Source organism: Hemicordylus capensis, chromosome 2 (assembly GCF_027244095.1).
Source record: "Hemicordylus capensis ecotype Gifberg chromosome 2, rHemCap1.1.pri, whole genome shotgun sequence".
Taxonomy (NCBI): domain Eukaryota; kingdom Metazoa; phylum Chordata; class Lepidosauria; order Squamata; family Cordylidae; genus Hemicordylus; species Hemicordylus capensis.
In genome coordinates this window covers 30,232,642-30,256,503 of record NC_069658.1, presented here as the reverse complement: position 1 = coordinate 30,256,503, position 23,862 = coordinate 30,232,642, and the positions used below count along the sequence as shown (strand labels likewise).

The window sequence follows — 23,862 nt, the reverse complement described above, 5'->3', positions numbered from 1 at the left end:
TAGATTATAAACACAAAAGTTATTAGGAGGTGCACAAACACACTGATCTCATAAGCCTTCTTCCCTTTGGAAAGTAGATTCAAAATGTGAAGAATTCCCATCATGGGATTCCCACAGACATTAATATCTAACTTGGCCCTAAGGATGGAATATTGCAGGGACCTTCTGGGACCTTGGTGGTCTTCTACTCCAATCCCCTCCAGCGCCTGTTTGAAAAGAGGAGGAGACTTGGTCTTGTGGTAGCAAGTATAACTTGTCCCCTTAGCTAAGCAGGGTCTGCCCTGGTTACATATGAATGGGAGACTAGAAGTGTGAACACTGTAAGATAGTCCCCTCAGGGGGTGGAGCTGCTCTGGGAAGAGCATCTAGATTCCGAGTTCCCTCCCTGGCATCTCCAAGATAGGGCTAAGAGTGGAGAAGCCACTACCAGTCTGTGAAGACAATACTGAGCAAGACCGACCAATGGTCTGACTCAGTATGTGGCAGCTTCCTATGTCCCTAAAACATCTAGTTCCCTGCAGCTAAGCCAAGTCTCGCCACCCCACACTTGTGCCGGATATTCATATTTTGAAATAAAGACCAGTTCTTGGTTTTACCCACCTAATTATTAGTAGTGATTAGAATAGTTGTCATTAAACACAGACACACGCACACCATGCAAAGGAAGACTGTGGAGGAGGCAGAGAGAAATTCACTACCTTAACACTTGGGTGTTGAGAGTATGCTAAAGGACGGCTAAACCATTTTAAAATGTCCATGTTTGGTATATGAGACAACTTGTACATGTAGATGAGCTGACATAATCCAGCTCTCTGGCCACTGACTTCAATGCATACCCTTCAGTTACACAGGAGAAAACGTACTACATCAGGGGTTCCTAATCTTGGGTCTGGAGGAATTGCTGGACTACATCTCCCATCATCCCCAGCCACAGTGGCTAGGGATGTTGGGAGCTTCAGTCCAACAACACCTGGGGACCCAAAGCTGAGAACCCTTCTACCCATGATGCACACACTGTCTTATCATTCCCACAACTTCCATTCTACACCTTTCCAGCCTCACCCCACACCCCCAGGACAACACTTGAGCCTACCTTTGGTTAGAGAATGGATTCCAAGCTTCACTTGTGAGAAATTCCCACTGCCTATTTCCCCTCTGATGCGGTAAAACCCAATCCTCTTCCCCAGAGTTAATTCTTTCACCACCTTTTCATCCTGGGACATATCCAAGGTGAGCTTCTCAAAAGGAGTCAGCCGGCGCTGTTTGCCCTGTTCATCCTCTGCGTAGACTTCACTCTTTGTATAGTCCTCTCCGCTGTCTTCCCGATTCCACCGGACATATCGGTGGCCCCCTAGACCTCCATTCACATACCCTGTGGTCATAGTCCAGGGGCAATCACATCCATTGACTATAGCAAGGTGTTCCACAGGAAGACACTGGGAATGCTGACCCAGAGAGACTGCGACAGCTTAAGCAGAAGCTAGAGTTCAAGGCAGAGTAAGTTTATTCAGGACCAATCTGGTGGCAAATGCATTGCTGGTTTCCTCCAAAAGAAAAGAAAACAGAGATGGGATGAAAAGTCACTTGGATCCATTTGTAACTTGCCATTTAAAATTGAAGGGCTAAGGGGTCATGACCTGTAGGACTAATGAAGGCTTTGCAATTAAAGCTGTACATTCTATGTTACAAAAGCAGGCAACACATGCCTCAGTGGAGCCCCCAAACATGATCGCTCCTTTTGACACTTCTGCAGCTTTTATGTCCACGCACACAAACAAACCACTCAACTCAGTGACTGCCCTGAATCCGTCTAGGAGTCATCATCGGGTCCCTTTGAACAGCTGACCTCATCAGGCAGGAGATGATACAGTCCTCCCTCCTTGATTCAGGTCCCAGTCCAAGAGCCGAAAGCTGGGATTTCCATTGCTACATTCTTTAGCCGGCAACGCTTGTGCTCCAGTTTGGAAATGCTCCAGCACTCCCTTGAAGCCCTGCTGCAAAATGCTTGTCCGTGCTTGATTTCGCTGCCATTCCTGGGTCCCTGTAGAAAGCGGAAGGATGATAGGAGGCTACAGGCTGCGTGCTGGCAGAAGAAGGGGGGGAAATCCACTCTTCAGTACCATGCAAGGGCAACGAAGGATCAAGTGTCTGCAGTGTCACTTCAGCCCTCCTCAGTTTAAATGAGACTTCTTTTAACACCTTGAGCCTTTTCAAAAGGTTGCCAGCTGCAAAGCGTTCCTAGAAAGAGGAAGATGCAGAAAAGTTAGTTAAGAGCCTTTGCATAACAGAACAATTGATTTCAGCACAGCAATTGATTAGATCCTTTGTGGATTCAGTTTTAGGAAGCACACCGTAATTGCATCCTGCCCTTCAGTGGTACTTACAGGCGGATCATCAATCCACTTGGGAGCATTTTCTCCCTCTTAACCAGGCATCAAGAGGGGCTGTAAGTCTATACATGAATCATCAGCAACCCCAACCAATACGAGCCTGCTGGACAAACAGCAGCTGAAGAAATGACTGCCCTCTGTGCTCTCTTCTCTTTTCACAAGGGCTGAGCTGTATCCTTACATAACCAATTAAATAATCCTTTTGCTGGCCCAAGGACTTCTCTGAGAGGTCCAGGGAAGCAAAGGAACTAGTCTTATATATTTCTGCTGTGTCTATTTAACAGACCTTTCTCAGTAGTCCAAATTCTGGAGCTTGCATGCCAATAAGTGCAAGTTATTACCTACAAAGCCCTTAACGGCTTGGGCCCAGGGTATTTAACAGAGAGCTTTCTTTGTCATGCATCCTTCCGTCTATTACGATCTTCTGGAGAGGTCCGGTTACGGTTGCTGCCAGCTCGTTTGGTGGCAACTTGGGACCAGGCTTTCTCTGTGGCTGCCCCGGGACTTTGGAATATGCCCCCTGTTGAAACAAGAGCATCTCCTTCTCTGTTTGTTTTCAGGAAGATCCTCAAGACGCACCTGTTCTCGCAGGCTTTTAACTGGAATTAATTTTAACAACTTGTTTGATGAGATGGTTTTTATTATGCCATGTGGAATTTTAATCTGTTTTTACTCTTTTATATTGTATTTTAAATTTTGTACACTGCCTAGAGGTGTGCATATGAGGCAGTATAAAAACATATGTGAGAGAGAGAGAGAGAGAGAGAGAGAGAGAGAGAGAGAGAGGCAAGCAAGCTCTCTGTGGCTTTGTCCACCTCATCTCCCAATGTGCTCCAGCCCAGAGATAGGCAACCTCAGCTCTCCAGCTGCTGTCGAACTACAACTCCCATCATCACAATTTATTGTGATTCTATGCTATTTCTACTGCTCTCTGTCACCCCAAATTACCACGCTTCCTTAATGGCTTCACCTGTTTTCCCTTGCTGCCCCTTAGGCCTGGAAGTGTCTACCTATCTCAATCTTTGCTCAAATGCCCCCTCCCCACTTTTTTGTGATGTTTTGGAGGCACTCACTTTGTCTCCTGCCCCAACTGAACCAAAACCCGATTCTAAAAATTTGGCTGGTGTAGCATTCTCTGTTTATCTCAGAGAACCAGATCTCAATTTTTTTCTGATTCATTGTGGATTTTGAGAGTGGAAGTTTGATTGTTTAAAATGTACACATTTCTGACTTTAAAATCTGCTTATTCTGTGAGGGGGATTTGATGTATGTATAGACAAAATTTTCATAGGGGAAGCTCACCAGACCCCAGAGAAGCATCCTGGCCATATAATTTGCCCATTACTAGATTTTTGTTCTTTTTTAAAAAAGCCTCATACAAAAGGACTTTGAAGATTAATTTCAAAGGAAAGAGAGAGAGGCATCGTGCAGGTGTTCTGTGATGCCATTACAGATCTAACAGGCAGCAAAGAGAAGATGGTCAGAACAGAGGTGAAACTAGTAGATCTGCTTTCTGATGAAGCAACTTAACAGGTATAATGGCTCACACACAGCCGAAATTCACACTTGTGAAGGTACATTCTGATTGCACAAAGAGGGACAGCCACAGGTCAGGGGCTTTTTGCTGATCCCCCTCTTTTCCTCTGCTACACCTATGCCTGCTCCAAATGCCTCTGAGGGTTCCACAACTGCAGGGCATATTTTCAAAGGCCATCAGAGGGAAAGGAGGATCCACTAAAATAGCCCATCTTCCCTTGCATGAGCAAAGCCTATTTTCATGAGAGTGACAATGGTCTGTATGTGAGCCAATATCTATTTTCTCACATTGTGTATTTGTTACCAGGGTATGCACTCCTATTAGTTGTATATAACATCCAAATGCATCTAGTTGGCTGATTAGAATATCAGTTGTCTTACACTAGAATGGAACAATTTTGCAGGCATATATTACAATTATAATTTATATTATTACACACACACACACACCACTTTGGAATTCTGACAGACAGAAACCCTGCTCATGCAGTTTCACCTACTCTATGGTTTAAACTAAATATTTTAGGATTTGGCACTTTCAGGCAATACTCTCCACATTATCCCGACCACACGGAGGAACCTCTTAAGCATCCATCACAGAGAGAATTCTAAGGCAGGTCCTAAGGACACACACACTGTCCAACAGGGCAGTTTTCAAGGTCTCACTGTTGTTCTATGGGAACTAGGGTCTAGTCCTGCAGTGTACCTACTTCACCTGCACACTGAAAGAAATGGTCACTATTGGCAGAAAGAAGTCAGTCAAGGAAGCTGGTCCACCATTGCTGATTTTCTCACTAAAGAACCCCTGGATAAACTTCCCAAGATGGTTCCGCAAAATGCAGTCATTGAAAACCAATGGCTTAAGCAGCTAACCTGAAACTATTTCCTGATCTGTTTCAATATCTAACCAGTCATTTGTTGGAAGTTAAAGGACTTTGCGCTGTCTCTTGTCTCAGACAGTGGAGGACAGACTAGTGAGTCAGAGGCCTAGAGGGTCAAGACATTGGTCACCCCTTCTCCACTGCTCTGACACTATCCCTTTGAAATGTAGATTGGTACTCTTAGGGATTAACTTCCTTCCTCTCTCTCTTCCCTACCTGCCCTTCTACCTTGCAACATGGCAAGCTCCTCTCCCTGCACCATGTGAGCAGAGAAGATGCAGAATCCATCTGCATCCAGCTAGATAGATAGATTAGAGATCCTAACTCCTCACTTTCCTATCTAGAATGGAGTTCCCTAATAAATGCCTTATATATTGATTTGAAACTATGAATTGGCTCCAAGTTACTTTACTCTCACCATACACGCATGCCTAACTAAATTCCACTGTGTTGTGCCTCTGTGCACTCTGCTATAATGAGAAAGGGATTCTCTCACCACAGAGAATTTCCAACATCATTGGAATGCTAGAGCACAGCATCCGGACCAAGACTAGCACAAGCAAAATGCTTCTGCTTGTGCACAGGGGCAATTTTCACCCATTCCCCTTCCCTCTATAAACCTTCATGCCTGCTGAAAATATGCCTTTGAGGGTCTCCCAACTGAGGGACATATTTTCAGTGGGTGCAGTGGGCTGCAGAGCAAAGGGAGGATTGGTGAAGATCGACCCTCCTCCCGCCTGTGCACAAGCACAGATATTCTCCTCATACAAATCTTAGCTGCCCAATGTGGTGTGGTGGAGAGACTACTGGACTGGGAGAACCAGGTTCAGATCCTTAGCCATGGAGTTCACTGGGCAACTTTAGGCCAATTATGCTCTCCCAGCCTAGCCTACCTCACAGGATTGTTTTGAGGACAAAATGTGGGGAGGGGGAGCATACTAACCAATCAATCATATGCCCTTGATTCAATGGAAGGCATCAGTGCACATGCATGCACACACACACACAACACACACACGTGTTGAAGATCCCACTGTAAAGTTCATCTAGTACATTTGCACAAAATATAGCCTCAATATTCACATTGAAACTCATCTGCAAAGCTCTAGGATCGAAAATCCAAATCAAATGATCATTAAAATACACAGAAACACACAGAAGGCAATTTATTCTGACATTTATTTTATTTCATTTCATTTCTAACTACCCATCCTATAGCAGCTCATGGTGGTTTACAATTAAAAAAAATCAAACCAGTTAAAACAAAATAAAAGCAACTAAAATATTAACATAAGACCAATTTTAATATAATTAAAACCACTTAAATATTATTAGAAAGCCAGGCTGAAAAGATGGGTCTTTATGGCTCTCCTGAAGGCCTCTAAAGATGATAAGCCTCTCATACACACGAGAAGTGTGCTTCACAACCCAGGGGTAACAACTAAGACCACCCAATCCCAAGTCACCACCAAATGAACTGGTGGCACCTAAAGCCTGACCTCTCCTGATGATCTTAATGAGCAGTGGGGATCTGGCAGAGAAAGGCGCTCTCTGGGGCAATCCATGCCTGAGCTGTTCAGTGCTTTAAAGGTAATAATCAGCACTTTATATTTTGCCCGGAAACATATCAGCAGCCAGTGCAACTGTTTAAGAAAAGGCATAATGTGCTCTCTATTATCTTAGAGACCAATCTGGCTGCCTCATTTTGAACTAAATTAAGTTTCCAAACTACAAGCAAAGGCAATCCTATGTATTGCAGTAGTCCAGCCTGGAGTGGACTAGTTGATGCACCACTGTTTTGGGGCCATTCTCTTCAAAGACGTTGAGGTCATATCAGCTAAAGCTGGTGAAAGGTGCTTCCACATGAACACAGACAGTGACGAGAGATTTTCTGGGACATCCAGCTAATGGCAAGGGATGTTGCACTATTTCTCAGCGCATCTGCAGGATATTTGCTGAAAATCCAGGAAAAACCCAGGAAAAGCCCACCCCTTTGAATACTACTTTTAAAGTAGTATTTAAAAGAAAGGGTTCCTTTGCAGATTGCCAGCAAATGGCCGGCAGACAGTGCTAAATAGCTATCTATCTATCTATCTATCTATCTATCTATCTATCTATCTATCTATCTATCTATCAAAAATCTGGACGCCCCAGAAAATCTATTGTCTCAATTTTCTTTTTGATAGGATAAACTGCCATCTGGAAATATCCTAAGTGAGACTTTATCTGCTTCTCTGCCAGTATTCTAAAGCCTATTATGGCAATATTTTAAACCTCTTGCTCAAGTATGGGTCCTGCCAATTAGAATATGTCCTAACATCACTGCTTTTTATATACTTATAAATTTGCCACATCACTAAGAAGCATTTAAAATTCTAAGGACCACTGGGAGGAGAGCTGATCTTGTGGTAACAAGCATGAATTGTCCCCCTTGCTAAGCAAGGTCTGCCCTGGTATGCATTATTTATTTATTTATTTATTTGATTTATATACCGCCCTTCCGAAATGGCTCAGGGCGGTTTACATGGGAGACATTTAAATGGGAGACAACACATGTGAGCACTGTATGATGTTCTCCTCAGGAGATGGAGCCACTCTGGGAAGAGCATCTGCCTGCAGAAAGTTCCAGGTTCCCTCCCTGGCATCTTCAAGACAGGGCTGGGAGAGACTCCTGCCTGCAACCTTGTAGGGGTGTGCACAAAACCAGCTTGCCCAGTTTGGCTTGCCCAGGCATGTTCGGTTTTGTGCCCACCCGAACCCCCTCGTGGTTCGGCTCATGTTTGAGCCAGTTCAGGGTTGGAAAAGTATATATATATATATATATATATATATTTTCAAACTCACTGCTGGGCCCAGGGTAATTTTGCTGCCTCTGGGGGTGGTGGTGTTCCTGTCTCTGAAGCTCCCCCTGGTCTTTTCTGGGCCGGTTGTTGTGACTTCCTGGCCCTCTCCCAGCTCATGGTGGCCATTTTGAAGGCCACCACAAATGCATATGGGCTATTTCCATGCCCAGGTCTGACCTTGAGCCAGTTTGCACATTCCTACAACCTTGTAGAAGCTGCTGCTAGTCTGTGTAGATAATACTGAGCTCGATCGACCAATGGTCTGACTTGGTATAATGCAGCTTTCTATGTTCCTATGACCCTAAGATTTCTGACCAAGCAAAATGAGATCCTCAGCACTGGCTTTCTATATATGTGGTAAAGAGGATATAAATAGCAGACAAGCTTAAAGGCAGTGCAGCTTAGGACAACAGTGGCAGATGGATATAGCAGAGACGGAGATGACAGTTTCCCCTGGCACATATATTATTCAGAATCTCCCTCCCATTTCCTTTTCTGTTTCACTGCGGATATTATTTCCACCGCACATGTCATCTTCAATTGTAATAAATGCATGTCATGGGCACTGGAGCATTCATTCATCCCACTGCATAATCAAAAAGATATGTTTGAGTGCCTAACAAAAGATTGTGCATCAGCTTTACAACAACAGTAGTTACACAACTACAGACCATACTACAGCCCTGGTATTTCAGACAGTATTCCTTCTTGGGTTTTATGCACTGCTTTAGTTAAGATCTGAAGCAGGCAGAATTGGACCATGAATTCAGATTGCAGTGTCTTCCGGCTTTTAGTGCCTTCAGCCTCTAGAAACTTTGCCGCATGTCATCACTACTTCACTGTCAAATATAAGTTATTGCTCTGTTTTCACACCATCTTCATGGGCCATACAATACACATATCACAACTAAAGAACCTAAAAACACGACAGTCACTAAAAAAAATGAAAACAAACTCATCAAGCACACCGAGGCTGTTCACATGGGCAGCCCTACCTGGGTAGGTCTGCTCATGTGAAGCGCTGGGATCAAGGCCAATCCCAGCGCTGCCTCCCCAGGTCGCCTGGGAATTTCCTCCAGGCTTTTACCTGGGTAAAAGGGTCCAGCGTTGTATGTATGCTCATACTGCAAGCAACCTGAGCAGACACAGAGCCAGGCTCCCAGCTTGAGGGGAAATCCCTCACCGTGCTCCTCACGCGGTGCATTTAGGGGTATCTGGAGGCCACGCTTCATTTTCCCAGCCAACAGAGATCTGCACTACTCAGAGCAATGTGGATTGTGTGGGCACATCCGTCGTGCACCACAAAGAAAATGAAGGACTGTATTTAGGGGTGGGTTCGACCCTGCCTCCCCCCTTCCTCGTGTGAATGACCTTATTGTCTGGGAGGCTGCACTTTAAATAACATTACCCAGTTTTGACTTCCCATATGCTCAAACCCAAGGACTTGCTCTGGGTACCTTTCTGATCAGAGGTGTGTTGGGCATCAACCAGGAGCAGTCGTTTTGGTGGTCGCACCAACTCTGTGGAATAACCGCTCCTGAGAGACCTGCAAAGCCCTGCTCTCTTCATCATTTTTGGTGGGCCTTAAAATGTGGCGCTTTTTTTTTTTTGGTGCTTTTAATGGGTGATTTTGTTTGGCTGCTGGCATCTGGGCAGGGGCGTAGCTAGGGGAGAGGGGCCCCGTGTTCATCCCTCTCTCTGGCAGCCCCCCAGAGTGAGGGAGATCATGAAGAAAATATAGAGGTGTGGAGCTGGAGGGCCCTCAGGAGCTGGGGGCCCATGTTCTTTGAACCCTTTCGCTCAATTATAGCTACGCCCCTGCATCTGGGGCTTTTCTTGCTGGGACTATTACTTTATTGTCATTGTTTTATTTTGTTGGGTTCCTCTTTCTTCATTTTTGTTTTTTATTGCTTTTGCTTTTAAACCTTTCTTGTATGCTGCTTTTTCAGGGAGGAGAAGCAGGATATAAATACTTTAAATTAAATCATCAAACACAACAAAGTTACATTTGCAATGTATTTTGCATTCCCCGCCCCCCTCCTAAAGATGGGCACAGGGGCTGAGCAAACCTCAATTGAATAACTGTTGCCTATAAGCCAGATCCAGCAGGTGAGCCCAAATACTAGTATTAGGAGAGAACAAGGAAAAAAGTCCAGCACCATGCACCATTTTATAAAGCTGTATCATGTTGCCCCTTCTCATCTTTTTCTGATCTAAAAAGCCTCAAACGTTTCAACCTTCCTGATATGTGCTTCAGCCTTTGTTTTTGTTGACCTCTGCTTACCAAGGCCTTTTCACTTGACATGGGTAGCCTGAAATTTTTGAAACGCACTTTGAACTAGTGATGTCGTCAAAGTATAAGATTTTCCTAGTTTGGAACACACACGTTGATGACTCGACGCTCTTCTACAATCTGAGGCAAGCATCAAGGCCATGGAAGTTCTTCTGCAGCTCAGACTATAATCCTCTCTCTCATTTACCTGTCTGGCAGTGGCAGGAAGTTCTTGTCAGAGGCCCCCTTCCCTCCCTGGAACCTTCTGGAATAGTGCTATGGTAGCATCCCAGTTGTCAGGGACCCTGGGAAATGTTATTTTCCCAAGACTCCCTAGTCCTGTGCATAGATGCTAGGCACTCGGGAAACTACATGTCCCAAGGCTATGGCAGCATTCCAGCAGCACCAGGAATGCAGCAAGGGGAGGCCTTCAGACTAGGGCTCTGCACTGGAACACCTGATCTTGATGAATCCATAAGGACCCCTAGTGCCACGCGCAGGTGTTATTTCACACTGTGGCCCTCCCCAAGTAGTTTCACACATTTCCCATGCTTTGGAGGAGGATACTCTTTTATAGGAATTGGAGCCACATGATCTCTGCCAAGGAGTCACACAAGATGCTCAGCAGGGATGTGTCCGAAGAGCAGTTCGAGCACTTTTAGGAAAGTTAGAAAGGTAACTTCTAAGGAAAAGGAGCACAGGTGCTTACTGTACCTGCTCTCCGCCACCCCTTCCAGCTTCCTGCCAGGGCAGTGCACATCCCAAAAAGCCCTGCCTGTCATCAGCACACACGAGGCATCTGTCCATGTGTGGGCGCCATTTGCATGGTCAACAACACCATGCTGACCATGCACACAGCACCCACACATGTGCGGATGCCATGTGTGTACTGATGGCATGCAGGGCTTTGGGGGATGTGCAGCAGGAAGCTGGAAGGGGTGGCACATCCAGAAAGCTGTGTGGAGTCTCCTGAGAGATTGGGAAGCTGCATGGCATCTGCTGTGAGGTCAGGACACCACATGGCCACACAAGGGTAGCGAAGAGATGCTGTTTCAGAGCAGGTAAGGGAAAAGATGCTACGCGCAATATGTGCTATGGCTTTCAGAGACTGGGAGCAATCTTGCCTTGTTGAAACTAGAACTACACGTGCTAGCTGCTGTTTCCCAATCTGTCATTATCAGCCTAATGGATTCTACATTTTTAAAAACAAAAAAACAAATGTTTTCCTGCTGCTTGATGTTTCATTGCATTTTTTAAAAAATTGCTGATTACTGTTACCACTTCGTGAGGTTTGAGAGAGATATTGATTCCTTAAATAAATGTTAATTAAATACATTTTCATTTTAAGTAGACTCTGGAGCTATTCCCACAATCATTAGAAACCAGGCTAGCCAAACTGGGCTAGCTAGAAACCGGAGCCCAGCCAAGTTTCTAGTGACCGTCAGAACCACCGGGCTCACTGGTGAGCCCACTGTTTCCATAGTGGCTAGCCCGCCTAAAAACACCTCCTGCTAAGTGAGTGCTCCATTAACCTTGGTTCTTTGATCACTCAGGGGTGGGAGGGAGAGGGCAAGGGGGACCCCAGGAAGGCACCACACACTTGTGCTGTGCCTTCCTGGGGCTCCGGGGGCCATGCGGCAGTGCTCCCCTTCCACTAACCCCTGGAGCTCTCCGGAGAGCTGTGGCTGGGCGTGGGAGTGCCTGAACAAAGCCACCACTTGTCTGGGCGGCTGATCTGGCTGTCCAGCAACAAGCGACTGCTCGTGTGCAAGGAGAGCAGGCTAAGCCCACTTTCCCTGCCAAACCCCTTGAGGCTCTACACCTTGACCGTGTGTAGAGCCTCACTGGAAGGCTTTACTGCATTCACCTCCAAAGGGAAGTGTCTCTCCAAAGGTTGCCCTGAACTTCAACCCTCTTCAGAAGAGCAGGCCTGATCATTGTAGTTTCATTTTACTTTGAATACCTGGGCTTGCAGGCAGCTTCTTGAGTTAAAAGCAGTGAAAGCTTGTATTACTGCAGCAGGCTGCTTAAAAGCCAATCTTGCCAGCTGCATTCAGAGATCAAAAGCCTGATCTCGTCGGAAAAGCTCGGAAGTTTGGCAATTGCTGTGTGAGGTCACCAAAAGGAAATTGGTCCCCACTTGCTGTCTTTCCCCACTCACAGTATTTTCACAGCTGGATTAAAAAAATAGATGAGAAGCAAGCTCAGTTGCCTTGATTTAAGCAACGAGTAGTGGTGGGTGGAAATCAGCAAATAGCTGGGTTTATTCTGAGCCCAGTTCAGAATAACTGAACTGTCACAACTCTGACGACCTCTCTGGGAGTGTGACAGGATCCAGGAACAAGCTGGATGGCTTTAAGAGGGGTTTGGATGACTTCATGGAGAAGAGGTCTATCAATGGCTAGTAGTCAGAGGGCTGTGGGCCACCTCCAGCCTCAAGGGCAGAGTGCTTCTGGGTACCAGTTGCAGGGGAGTAATGGCAGGAGAGAGGGCACGCCCTCAACCCGTCTGTGGCTTACAACAGCATCTGGTGGGCCACTGTGCGAAACAGGATGCAGGACTAGATGGGCCTTGGGCCTGATCCAGCAGGGCTGTTCTTATGTTCTTATGTTCTTAACACTTTCCCCCAAACCCAGCCCATGAGCTTAGGGGCAAGGTTTGGGGAGAACCCTGTCTGGCAATGCTGGCATCTCCTCCCTTTCCCAGTTTGCAAGCCTCCCGTTTTCCTCTCCCTCCATTCTTGGTGCCTGCTGAAATGCTGCAGGGGACCTTGAGACGTTTAGGCAGCTGGGAGCTTGGGACGTGTCATCTCCAGATTGCCATGGCGCAGGCTTAGGAACGTAGGAAGCTGCTTTATACCGAGTCAGACCATTGTTCAGTGGCAGTGGAACACCTAGGTGATTTTGGTGTCCAGACCTGAAGGCTTCGGAGCCCGCCCCCCCGCTTCCGCCGGCCACCGCAAGGGTCTCCCTTAAAAAAAATAGAAAAAACCTGCATGTTGGGGGCCTCCAAATATCCTGGAGCTGGAGGACCTTCCCATAAGCCTGCTACTGCCCTACCACCACTGCCCCACCATGCCAATCTTTGCCATTGTGGCCACCATGTGCGCAGCTGGGGTGGGTGGATGGGGGGGTGAGGTTACTTTTGGTGACCTCCCTCTTTTGCCCCCTCCACTCAATGCACCTAGCACTGGGGTTGTTCTTGCCACTGCGGGAACTTTTCAGGCAAGTTGGTTGGACCTAGCTTGCAGGGGAGAGGCAGTATAGATAATTTTTTGTGATTCAGAGCTTCCCCCCAAAGTAGACTGACTCTCTCCACAAGCATCACATTGCCCCGGCTCACACACTGTCTCCTTTCAACTGATTTGTCAATGTAGCTCTCTCTCTCTCTCCCTCCACCACCCACACAACAACAAAACCCTGCCGTTTCCCACCAATGAAATTTAAAGAAGGGCAAAGTAATTTTGCACGGATCCACAACGCTACTTTATGAAAAAGACCCTCTCCAAGAAAAGAACAAATTGCAACAGCAAGAAAAGTTTGCTGTCGGTGCTGGATTTGATTAATTGCTAGCAAGAAACGATGTGTAGTTGGTCCATCTCAATATTGTCCACACAGACTGGCAGTGGCTTCTCCAAGGTTGCAGACAGGAGTCTGCATGCAGATACTCTTTCCAAAGCAGCCCCATCCCCTAAGGGGTGCTCGTCTTACAGTGCTCACACATGTGGTCTCTAATTCAAATGCAAACCAGGGTGGACCCTGCTAAGCAAAAGGGACGATGCATGTTTTCTACCACAAGACCAGCTCTCCTCCCCTTATGCTGCCTAATGTGAAAAGAGAAAATGTAGCCAACAACCAGATTAACGGTGTGCTCATACAATGAACAAAGTTGTTGTTCTAGAAGTGTTGGAGATAGACTTCCAGTGCATTGACCTTTAGAACCAACTATCCTAATGACCACTAGGGGCACTGGGAGTAGAGATAGTGAGTAAGGGTCTCTCTAGCTGTTCTACCTGTCTCTACTCTATGACCCCTGATATGACTCTACAGGTATTTCCTGTGCTGAGTCAGAATCCCTCCCTTTCCTCTTAGAGAGCAGATGGAAACACCTCTCTCTTTCTCTACCTATTCATTGTGTAGTTCTATAGATTAGGGTTAGGTCTTTCCTATACCAAGGTGTACTTCACCAATAAATATTTAGTATTCAGCTCTACAAGAATCTCCATGTGTCTTCTCTAAATAGCTGCAACAACTAAACTCTGCCAACTACTCTAACTGGAGTGGGTACCTTCCTTAGTGCTCCGCTGATTATCTGCTGGGGCTAAAAATTACAACCTCCAACAAGAAGAGCACGTAGCTGTGCAAAGTCATGGGGATTCTCATGAAAATATTCCCTTTAAAACATAGGAGGGGCAGCAGAGGTATAGCACCAACTACGCAAGCATGTTTGGGCTGGCGCAACACTAGAGTAGAATGCAAGCTCGTCTTTGCACAACTGCACCTAGGGCAACATCCTTATGCGAGTGCACGGTCAGGATGTCAGCAATGCCTCATGAAGTCTTCAGAGCGTGTAGAGCCAGCAAGGGCCTGCTAAGCTATATGCTCACGGTATATTTTACTTAGGAACATAGGAAGCTGGCATATACTGAGTCAGACCATGCGCGCATGCGTGCTGCTATTACAAAGGCTTCCAGGCGATGACGGGGGCAGGGGCGGCAGCGAGGAATGCTGCCGCCCCAAAAACTTCGCTATAAACTACAGCGCTGGAGGGGGAAGAGTGGCGGGAGGGGTAAGTTCTACCCCCCACCCTTAAAGGTAGACCCCCCCTCGGTGCCGGTCCGGACCGGTCCAAACCATGCACATCCCTAGATGACGACAATGGTAAACCCCTCCTGTATTCTACCAAAGACAACCACAGGCTCTGTGATCACTAGGAGTCGACACCGATTCGACAGCACACTTACTTTTATGTATGGATCTAAGAACACAGCAGACATTAATGAGTTATACTACTTAAGACTTCTGTGCAAAAAAGGGTGTAGAACAGGGGTAAGCAACTTTGGGCCCCAGCCATGGTTGAACTCCCATCATCCTCAGCCACAACAACAGTTCAACAACTGTTGCCTACCCTGGTTAAGTAGAGTCAAGTGCTGGACTAGGACCGGGAAGACCCGAGTTCAAATCCCCATTCAGCCTTGATACTAGCTGGGTGACTTTGGGCCAGTCACTTCTCTCTCAGCCTAACCTACTTCACAGGGTTGTTGTGAAGAGAAACTCAAGTATGTAGTACACCGCTCTGGGCTCCTTGGAGGAAGAGTGGGATATAAATGTAAAAATACAATAAAATAAAAATAAATCAACTGCAGCCTTGTCGTGACGCCATGTTTGCTGGAAGAGCACATTCAAACTGCTAATTAGCAAGGGGTTTTGCTTTTTTTTAAGCTGCTTGATCCAGTTTCCAGAAGTTCCCAGTCCAAGCAGCTATGGATGGAAGAACAGTAAGAGGGACGTACTGTTCAGTGGATGGCTGGGAAACCAGCTGCTCATTCAGTTCTTGAACTGCTGTCCTGCAGGTGTAAACAGTCTTGTGCTGGGCTCATGCGTATTTGTATGAAGAATGGTTTGCACAGCAATACGTCATGTACAGCAACGGGACACAACCAAGCTGACAAAGATGAGGATGACTCTGAAACAGGCAGATGACAACAGTGATTTTTATGGTTGCTTCAAAGCTCTTTACTTGAAAACTTTGCAGTTCCTTACAAATTTCTACAGAAATATTGTGATTTTTGAGTGTTTTCTGTAGATTAATCCTATCAAAATACAATAAAATAATAAATATTGCCATGGCGAAACTGTCTTTTTCCGTTTTAGTTGCTCATCTGTTACTTTAGATAGATAATGTTGGATTAGTAAATTTGTTTGGCCACTGTACAGTCACTGTCACTTATTATGCATTTTAAAGCTATTTTTTACACAATAAATTGGTGTTGTGGGTGAAAGCTTAAAGGCCACCATGGCTAAACATTCTACTAGGGCAGGGCTGCTCAACTTCGACCCTCCTGAAGATGCTTGCCTACAACTCCCATAATCCCTGGCTATTGGCCACTGTGCTGGGGATTATGGGAGTTGTAGTCCAAAAACAGCAGGGGGGGGCAAAGTTGAGCAGACCTGTATTAGGGTTATAAGCAATCAAAAAAACCACTACCCCATTTCAACCCATTTTTAGACACCCTGGCACATAGGCTACTCCAAGTGGTGGTTCCTAATACAGGTCTGCTTCATTGCCTGTAGCGTGCAGGGAAATGTTCTCTCTGACAATGTCACACCGTGTGCTTTGTTTACCTAAATACTACTGGGGAGATAAAGGAGACAACAATGTGGTTAGGCCCTTGATGTGGATTTTCTTGTTGTACTGGATGACAGCCACGAGGACCATAATCTCATAGAAAGGAACCTTAGAGATCCTCAGGTCAATCGTCTAGACATTTGAGAGCCTCTAAATATTCAGCAGTCACAAGGATCAAGTTTTGCTTCACTGCTTGTCTAACTTCTTCGTTAAAGCAATCAACAAAACTGATCTTACAGATTCCCTGTAGCAATTAGTTCTGATGGCCAAGCTAGTCTAAAAAGTTAGGGTTTTTCTGAAGGGTAAATATGTCCACTTATCTTTGCCTTTTCTAAATATGGTACAATGAGTCATGGCCCAAACAGAGTCAGCACGATGGATGCTGTGCCATAAAGACAGTGCTAGGAACAGGGCTTCACAGGTCTCTTTGGGTGAATCAGATATAGCAGGGGTTCCCAGCTTTGGGTCCCCAGGTGCTGATGGACTACAACTCCCATCACTCCCAGCCACAATGGCCAAAGGCTTTCAGGACATCCATTTACTTCTAATAAGTCCATCCATTTAAGGCAGGAGCTCTCAAACTTGGGCCACCATTAGGGTTGTGCATGGAACCAGTTCAAACGGCGGGTGGTTCCACAAGTTCGAAGATGGGGTTGCCACTTTAAGGGTGGGGGAGGGTGTAATTACCCCTCCTGCCACTTTCCCCCTGCCGGTGGTCCATTTTTGGCAAAGTCCATGGGACAGCAGCGTACCTCCCTGCTGCCCCGTTGCCCCCATTTACCGGAACTAACCGGAAGTATCCGATGCACCTGTGCATTCTGGCCCGTCCCATGGACTTTGACAAAAATAGAGCACCAGTGGGAGGAAAGTGGCGGGAGGAGAAAGTGCACTCTCCCCTATCCTAAAAGAAGCACCCCCCCCACCTTTGAGCCTCCCCCGCCCAGTTCCATGCACATCCCTAGCTACCATATGTTGTTGGACTACAACTCTTCCATCATTCCAGGCCACAGTGGCCAAAGGATGATGGGAGTTGTAGTCAACAACATCTGGCGACCCATTACAGAATGTGATTTTAATTGAATGTGGTGGAGGATGCCAAAGTCATACTTTGCCTAGGGTGCCAAAAACTCTGGTGCCAGCCCTGCCAGACAAGCCTTACTTTAAGCACACCAAAACAGCTTTAAACCAGAACAGTGATTTACTGTCCTGCATCATCATGCATCAGTCCATTCTCCTACTAAACCTGCTGAATGCATTTATTCAGTATGTGGCAAGAGCATGTATCTCTCCCAGCAGCATGGTAGCTACTACTTTCTGTTGGACAGAAGTTCTCTCCAGTTCCCACTTTGGTGATAAACCACAGAACCAAGCAAAACCTCCAAGAACACAATTCCACAGTTTTATTTTCATTTAGGAAAAAAGAAATAAACAAGTTGTTCTAGTAAGAACTAATCCGCCTACTTTCCTTTCACCATCTCTACAACTGTACCATATTTGGTCCAAATTGGTTCCCAGTTGTCCCTCAAACATTCACATGTCTGACATCTTGAATCAGGGTGGATGACATCATTACAAACTACGCCTTTGAGCCATCCCTATGTGTCCCCACACCTGTAGCAAATTTGGTTCAAATCGGTTAGGCGGTTCACAAGTTAGCCCAATTGTGCCTCAGATATTCACACATCCACCATCTTGAACTGGGGTGGATGACATCATCACAAAAACTACACTGTTGAGGTGCCCGAATGTGTCCCTACAACTGTACCCCAATTGGTTGTCCAGGCATTGTGAACTTGATAGGGGACACAGACACAGACACAGACTGCTGGGTGATCTCATAAGCCTACTGGAAAGTGGGCTAAAAATAGGTGGTTAAAATTTTAAGATAGCCTTCAGAAACAAAGATACAATTTCCTTTGTTTTCAAAAACCTGTAAGTCCAAAAATATGAAAGATCATGATCTTCTTAAAAATATATTATTTAAAGACTGTTTACATGCTGTTGGTACTCTACATGATAAAGCGACCAGGTGCAAACTATTTAGCATGTAAGCCTCTTTTGATCGTATCTCTTTACCTTTCTAGCTTTTGTTTTATGAAATCCATTGAGGTTTCTCCCAGTTCTTTGAAACAACAGAGCATGCACTCACATCAATATAGGCTTTAATAAGCCGGGAAATAAACCTTTCCCCCCAGGATTTCCTTTAGTCTTTTGAAATTACTTAAACCAGACAGTCTTGCATCCAAGAAACACAGGCACCAAACCTTCTGTATCTCCTCTCCTGGGAAGTCGAGCTGGTCTTGAGGTAGCAAGCATGGATTGTCAGTTATGACAGTTTCCTATGTCCTTATAGTCCGTGCACTGCCCTAACAAAAGAGCTCTACACCTTTGGTGGGGACATGTTAAAAAAACTAACATTATTTGCACCAAGATTAACATGACAAGACATAAGCCATTAGGCACTGGAATAAACCTTTGTTCATGGGTAGGCAGCTTGGTTTAGATGTTTAAATGGCACAGTTCTGAACTGTTATTATATTCCTCTAGAAAATGTATTAATTAGTGCCAGAATTAACACTGCCAAAATGGGGAGAATGCAACATCATCCTCAGTAGAAATGCAGTTAATTAAAACATGGCCAGTAATTTTCTTACACAAGGACAGGAACGGAGGGATTCACCCAGCAGTCTCTTTCAATAACATCTGAGGACTATTTATACAGTCTGAGAAAAATTGGTGTCTCAGTTATGATGCCATATGTTATCTGGCCTTTAATAAAACATGAAAATTAGAGAATATTTAATTAATTATGATAATTAGGTAATGTTATTTTCAAGAATGTTTTCAGCTAAATATTTTTCTTGTATGTGTATGTAAGAGATAGGAAAATACTAGTGTTAACACACAGCCCGAACTCCTGGTAAAAATGGAAAGTTGCCATTGTCAATCATCCTCTGTGGGTGCAGAGTAGCATCACTTTATTTCTTGGCATCTCTATGGTGAAAACCTTATGGGTACCATCCAGACTAGTGTTGCACCAGTGTAAATGCTGTTGCACTAGCATAAGAACATAGCACACTGCCGTTGTACCAAAAAAAACCCCAAAACCCCACAAAAAAACCACCTCTGTTCCAGACTAGTTCTTGTGGTAACACAACATGTTGCAATCATTGCACAATCTCTTGCATAAACAAATGAGGAATTCCTTGAACATGCATTTGGGTAGTTAGGAACATAGGAAGCTCCCTTATACTGAGTCAGACCAATGGTCCATCTAGGTCAGTATTGTCTACCCAGACTGGCAATGGCTTCTCCAAGGTTACAGGTAGGAGTCTCTCTCAGCCCTGTTTTGGAGATGCCAGGGAGCGAACTTGGAATCTTCTACATACAAACATGCAGATGCTCTTCCCAGAGCTGCCCTATTCCCTAAGGGGAACATCTTACAGTGCTCACATGTAGTCTCCCACTCAAATGCAAACCAGGGTGGACCCTGCTTAGCAAACGGAACTCATACTTGCTACCACAAGACTAGCTCTCCTCTCTCACAGTTTATTGTACAGCCTTGTGGAATACCACAATCACAAACACTTCCTCCACACGCACCATGGTAGACATAAACCTAGCACGAGTATATATCTTGTAGTATTTTGGTACTTCAAGTAAAACAATGAGGTGCTTCTCATGAGACGATCAACCGTGTAGCCCTAGGTGGCTGGATCGGCCACCCACACAACTGCTGGCTCCGCCACAGAGCTGGTGGGGGCTGCGGGCATTGGGGGCTGCCTGGCCCCCAGAAGTTCCAGGATGCCCTGCGCAAGTGCGCGGGGCATTCTTGGGAAACCCCCAAGGCCGGGAGGCTGGCTGCAGCCTCCCAGCTGGGGGTCTACTCATGTATTGTCATGCACCACAGCAGCACACAAGCAAAAAAACTGAGGTTAACGGAGTGCTTGCTCCGTTAACCTCATTTAAGGGGAGGAGGAATTAGGCGGGCTAGCTGCCTTGGAACCACCGGGCTTGCCCACGAACCTGGTGGTTCCCACGAGCAGGTGAAAGCGGGCTAAGGGAGCCTAGCCCGCTTTCTACTGATCGTGGGAATAGCTTCAATGTCTTTTAAATAGAAGACTATTGTACTCAGAAACAAAGTGGGAGCAAGGAGATCACCTCTGCTGAAATCCAAAAGACTGACAAAGGAAGCTTTTTTATACCCAAAGCTTCATTCACAGTTATTGTGTTTGGTTACTCACACAGAAGCTTCTAACAACGATAACTAAACCCCATCTGTCAAGTAGTTCAACAAAACTTATTATCATTGTCATTGTTTGTTATATTTTCTTGTAGTCCATGGCAGTAGTCTCTGAAAGAAGTTCACCAGTTCCCTTCTTTGCTTTTACTCTTGTTAAGGGTGCCCATAAAGCCAACCAACACCTTGTCAGCTATCTTCCATTTCAGCTGGGACCTGCAAAGACACACCCCCACCCACCAATGTCACAGTGGGCCATTGTCACTCCTGCAAGAGTGGGGTTCCACAAGTGTGGGGTTCCACAAGGCTCCATACGATCTCCAAAGCTTTTTAACATCTACATGAAACTGCTGGGAGAGATCATCAGGAAGTTTGGTCTGGGACGTTATCAATATGCTGATGACACCCAGATCTATTTCTCCATCCCAACTTCATGAGGAAATGGCATGACACCCCTAAGTGCCTGCCTGGAGGCGATATTGGGCTGAATGAGGGATAACAGGCTGAAGTTGAATCCAAATAAAACGGAGGTACTGTAGGGGGTCAGGATCCAAGAGATGGTTTATATCTGCCTGTTCTGGATGGGGTCACACTCCCTCTAAGAGATAAGGTTCATAGTCTGGGAGTGTTCCTGGATCTCAAACTCTCCCTGGTTTCTCTGATTGAGGCTGTGGCCAGGAGTGCTTTTTATCAGCTTTGGCTGATACACCAGATAGGTCCATTTCTGATGACAAATGACCTTAAAATGGTGGTACATATGTTGGTAACCTTTAGGCTTGACTACTGTAATGCATTCTACGTGGAGCTGCCTTTGTACGTAGTTCAGAAACTGCAATTGGTACAGAATGCGGCAGCCAGATTGGTCTCTGGGTTTATCCAAAGGGATCATATAACACTGATTCTAAAAGAACTGCACTGGCTGCCGATAGGTTTCCGAACAAAATACAAAGTGCTAGTTATTACTTATAAGGCCCTAGGCTTAGGTCCAGGGTACTGTACTTAAGAGAGCGCCTTCTCTGTTGTGAACCCTGTCGCCTATTAAGATCATCTGGAGAGGTCCAGTTATGGTTGCTGCCAGATCGTTGTTGGCAACTCAGGACTGGGCCTTCTCTGTGGCTGCCCCAGGGCTTTGGAACATGCTCCCTGCTGATAAGAGCATCTCCTTCTCTGTTTGGTTTTAGGAGGACCCTGAAGATGTACCTGTTTTCCCAGGCTTTTAACTGAAATTTTAATGTATTTTTATCTATTGTGATTTTTATCTGTTTTTATGAATTTTAAATGTTTTAAATTTTATATTGTGTTTTAATCTGTATACCGCCTAGAGATTTCTATATTAGGCAGTGCAGAAATTCAATCAACCAATCAATCAATCAATCAGAGAGCGCTGCCACAGTGTCATACTGGATGGAATGCCATTAGCTCAGCTGCTCTGATGCCATAGTCCAGGGATCTTCATTATTTTTCACGAGGGGGCCACTTTGGCAAAAACCCTTCAAGGTGAGAGCCATTTCCCACTGTGCCGACCTCCGAGCAGTATTGTACTTTCCTTGGTGCCCTTGAAGAGAAACAAAGCCCACTCTTAAGAATTCTGTGTGGAAAGCAAGGACTACACTCCCCAGCGTGGTGCACACCTTCCAAGATCATGCAGAGGCCCGGGAGGAATCCATTCCTCTTAGAGGAGCCCCCTAGCACTGGGCAAAGCATAGCACTACAGGGTGGGAATGGTCATCTCCAAAAAGTGCCAGGGGTACAAAGTATTCCATTTTGGCTAAAGCTTCATGAAGGCCCAATAAACAATTAGTCAGGGGTCTGCACTCGGGATTAATGGGGACCGCCACTGCCACCCCCCGCCCAGCCTTACAATGAAGAACACTGCCATAGTCTATGATGTCATAATTAGTTTCGTGAGCCTTGGACATCACAACTGCCAGCTTGGCAGCCGTGGGGAAACCTTTGCTTCCAAAGTCTATGGGTAATTTTTCCTTTATCCAAAGAGCACCAGGGTGTATTTACACCAAGGGCTATCAAACAGTCACCTAATAGCTGGTACAGATCATTTCAGCAATACAGGAGCCTTGCTACAAAAAACGGCAAACTTTTCTAGCTGCTTATAAAGGTAGAAAGGGACAGAGCGGGGGGGAAGGGGGGGGAGAAAGGGGGGAGAGAGGTTGGCAGGAGACACTTCACTCACCCCTGACTAGGGAGGGGGATAGGACCACCTTCCTTTCCCTACAGTCTGCTGGATGGGTAGAAGCCAGCTTTCCTCTCCATTTAACCAAGAGCAAAAATATACCCAAGAAGACTTAATACCAAAGAAGGTCTAATCCAAAGTAGAACAAGCAGGACAATACTTTTTATTTGATCCAATTAAGAGGATGTAAGCTTTTAGGTAACACAAAAGTTTTCCCTTAGGTTGGACATTCAAGCCATAACAAAAAGAAAGCTCGAAAGCTCTGTGCTTAAATTTGTCTTCTCAGGGACCGAAGTCCCCCCCGCCCCACCGCCGGGTCCTCACCTGGGAGGGAGTTGTCACATATAACATCTGAGCTGTCACCTAACATAGACTGTTTATTTAATGCCTTTCCCCCATCATCACAGAGCTCAAGGGAGCATCCATGAGGAGCCAAAATGGTCACCCATCCAGGCACTGACGAGACCCAAACTTGTTTAGCTTCAGCAAGATTGCTGCATGATAGGTTTTCAGCCCATGCTCTGGATCCTAGGAAAACCCACAAGCACACACATACTGGGTGATTAAATCCATGCATGGCTTTCTTTACAGGTTCCAATTGTAATCTCAACTACAAAATTATTATTATGATTTTTTTAAAAAAAAATTAATTGTTTTTCAACAAAAATAACAGAAATAAACAAGAAACAGTAAACAATAGAAAAGGAAGAGAAAGAAAATAAAAGTAATTTTACAATTAACAGTTCTTAGACATCTCATAATTACATACATCAATCGGGGGGGGGGGTCTAGCAGCCCTCTGTTCTCCACCTTCCCCAAAACACACAACCACCCACACAAATCCACCCTTACCACGAATTATTAGAAGAAGAAAAGAAACAGAGAAAAAAACCAAAATAGCTATATATTCTAGAAAGAAAAGCCAAATCTTGGATGGGGGTGCTGACCCTGTGCTAAATTGTAAGTTACAAAAGGTTCCCAAGTAGAAATAAATGTTTCATCCGAAGTAATCCATAAGTAAGCAGTAACCTTAGCCATAGAGGCATATTCCCATAATTTTAATAACCACTCATCTATCGTCGGGATTATTTGTTGTCTCCATTTAGCCACATATAAGATCCTGGCTGCGGTAATCATACACAAAGACAGCTCCGAATACTT

The 23,862-nt window shown here is 45.4% G+C and overlaps 1 protein-coding gene across 3 annotated transcripts in view; it reads right to left on the bottom strand.

Moving 5' to 3' along the window:
* NIM1K (NIM1 serine/threonine protein kinase) overlaps positions 1 to 23,862 on the bottom strand; it is a 61,245-nt gene that overhangs the window by 24,020 nt on the left and 13,363 nt on the right. For 2 of the 3 annotated variants that reach the window (XM_053295850.1, XM_053295849.1), the window contains exon 2: positions 1,094 to 2,238. In XM_053295850.1, coding sequence (XP_053151825.1) covers positions 1,094 to 1,382 — 289 coding nt within the window. In that variant the 5' untranslated portion in view covers positions 1,383 to 2,238. Of the gene's footprint in view, positions 1 to 1,093; positions 2,239 to 2,384; positions 2,404 to 23,862 lie in introns of those variants that run through there. The other variant, XM_053295851.1, reaches the window with a different exon arrangement.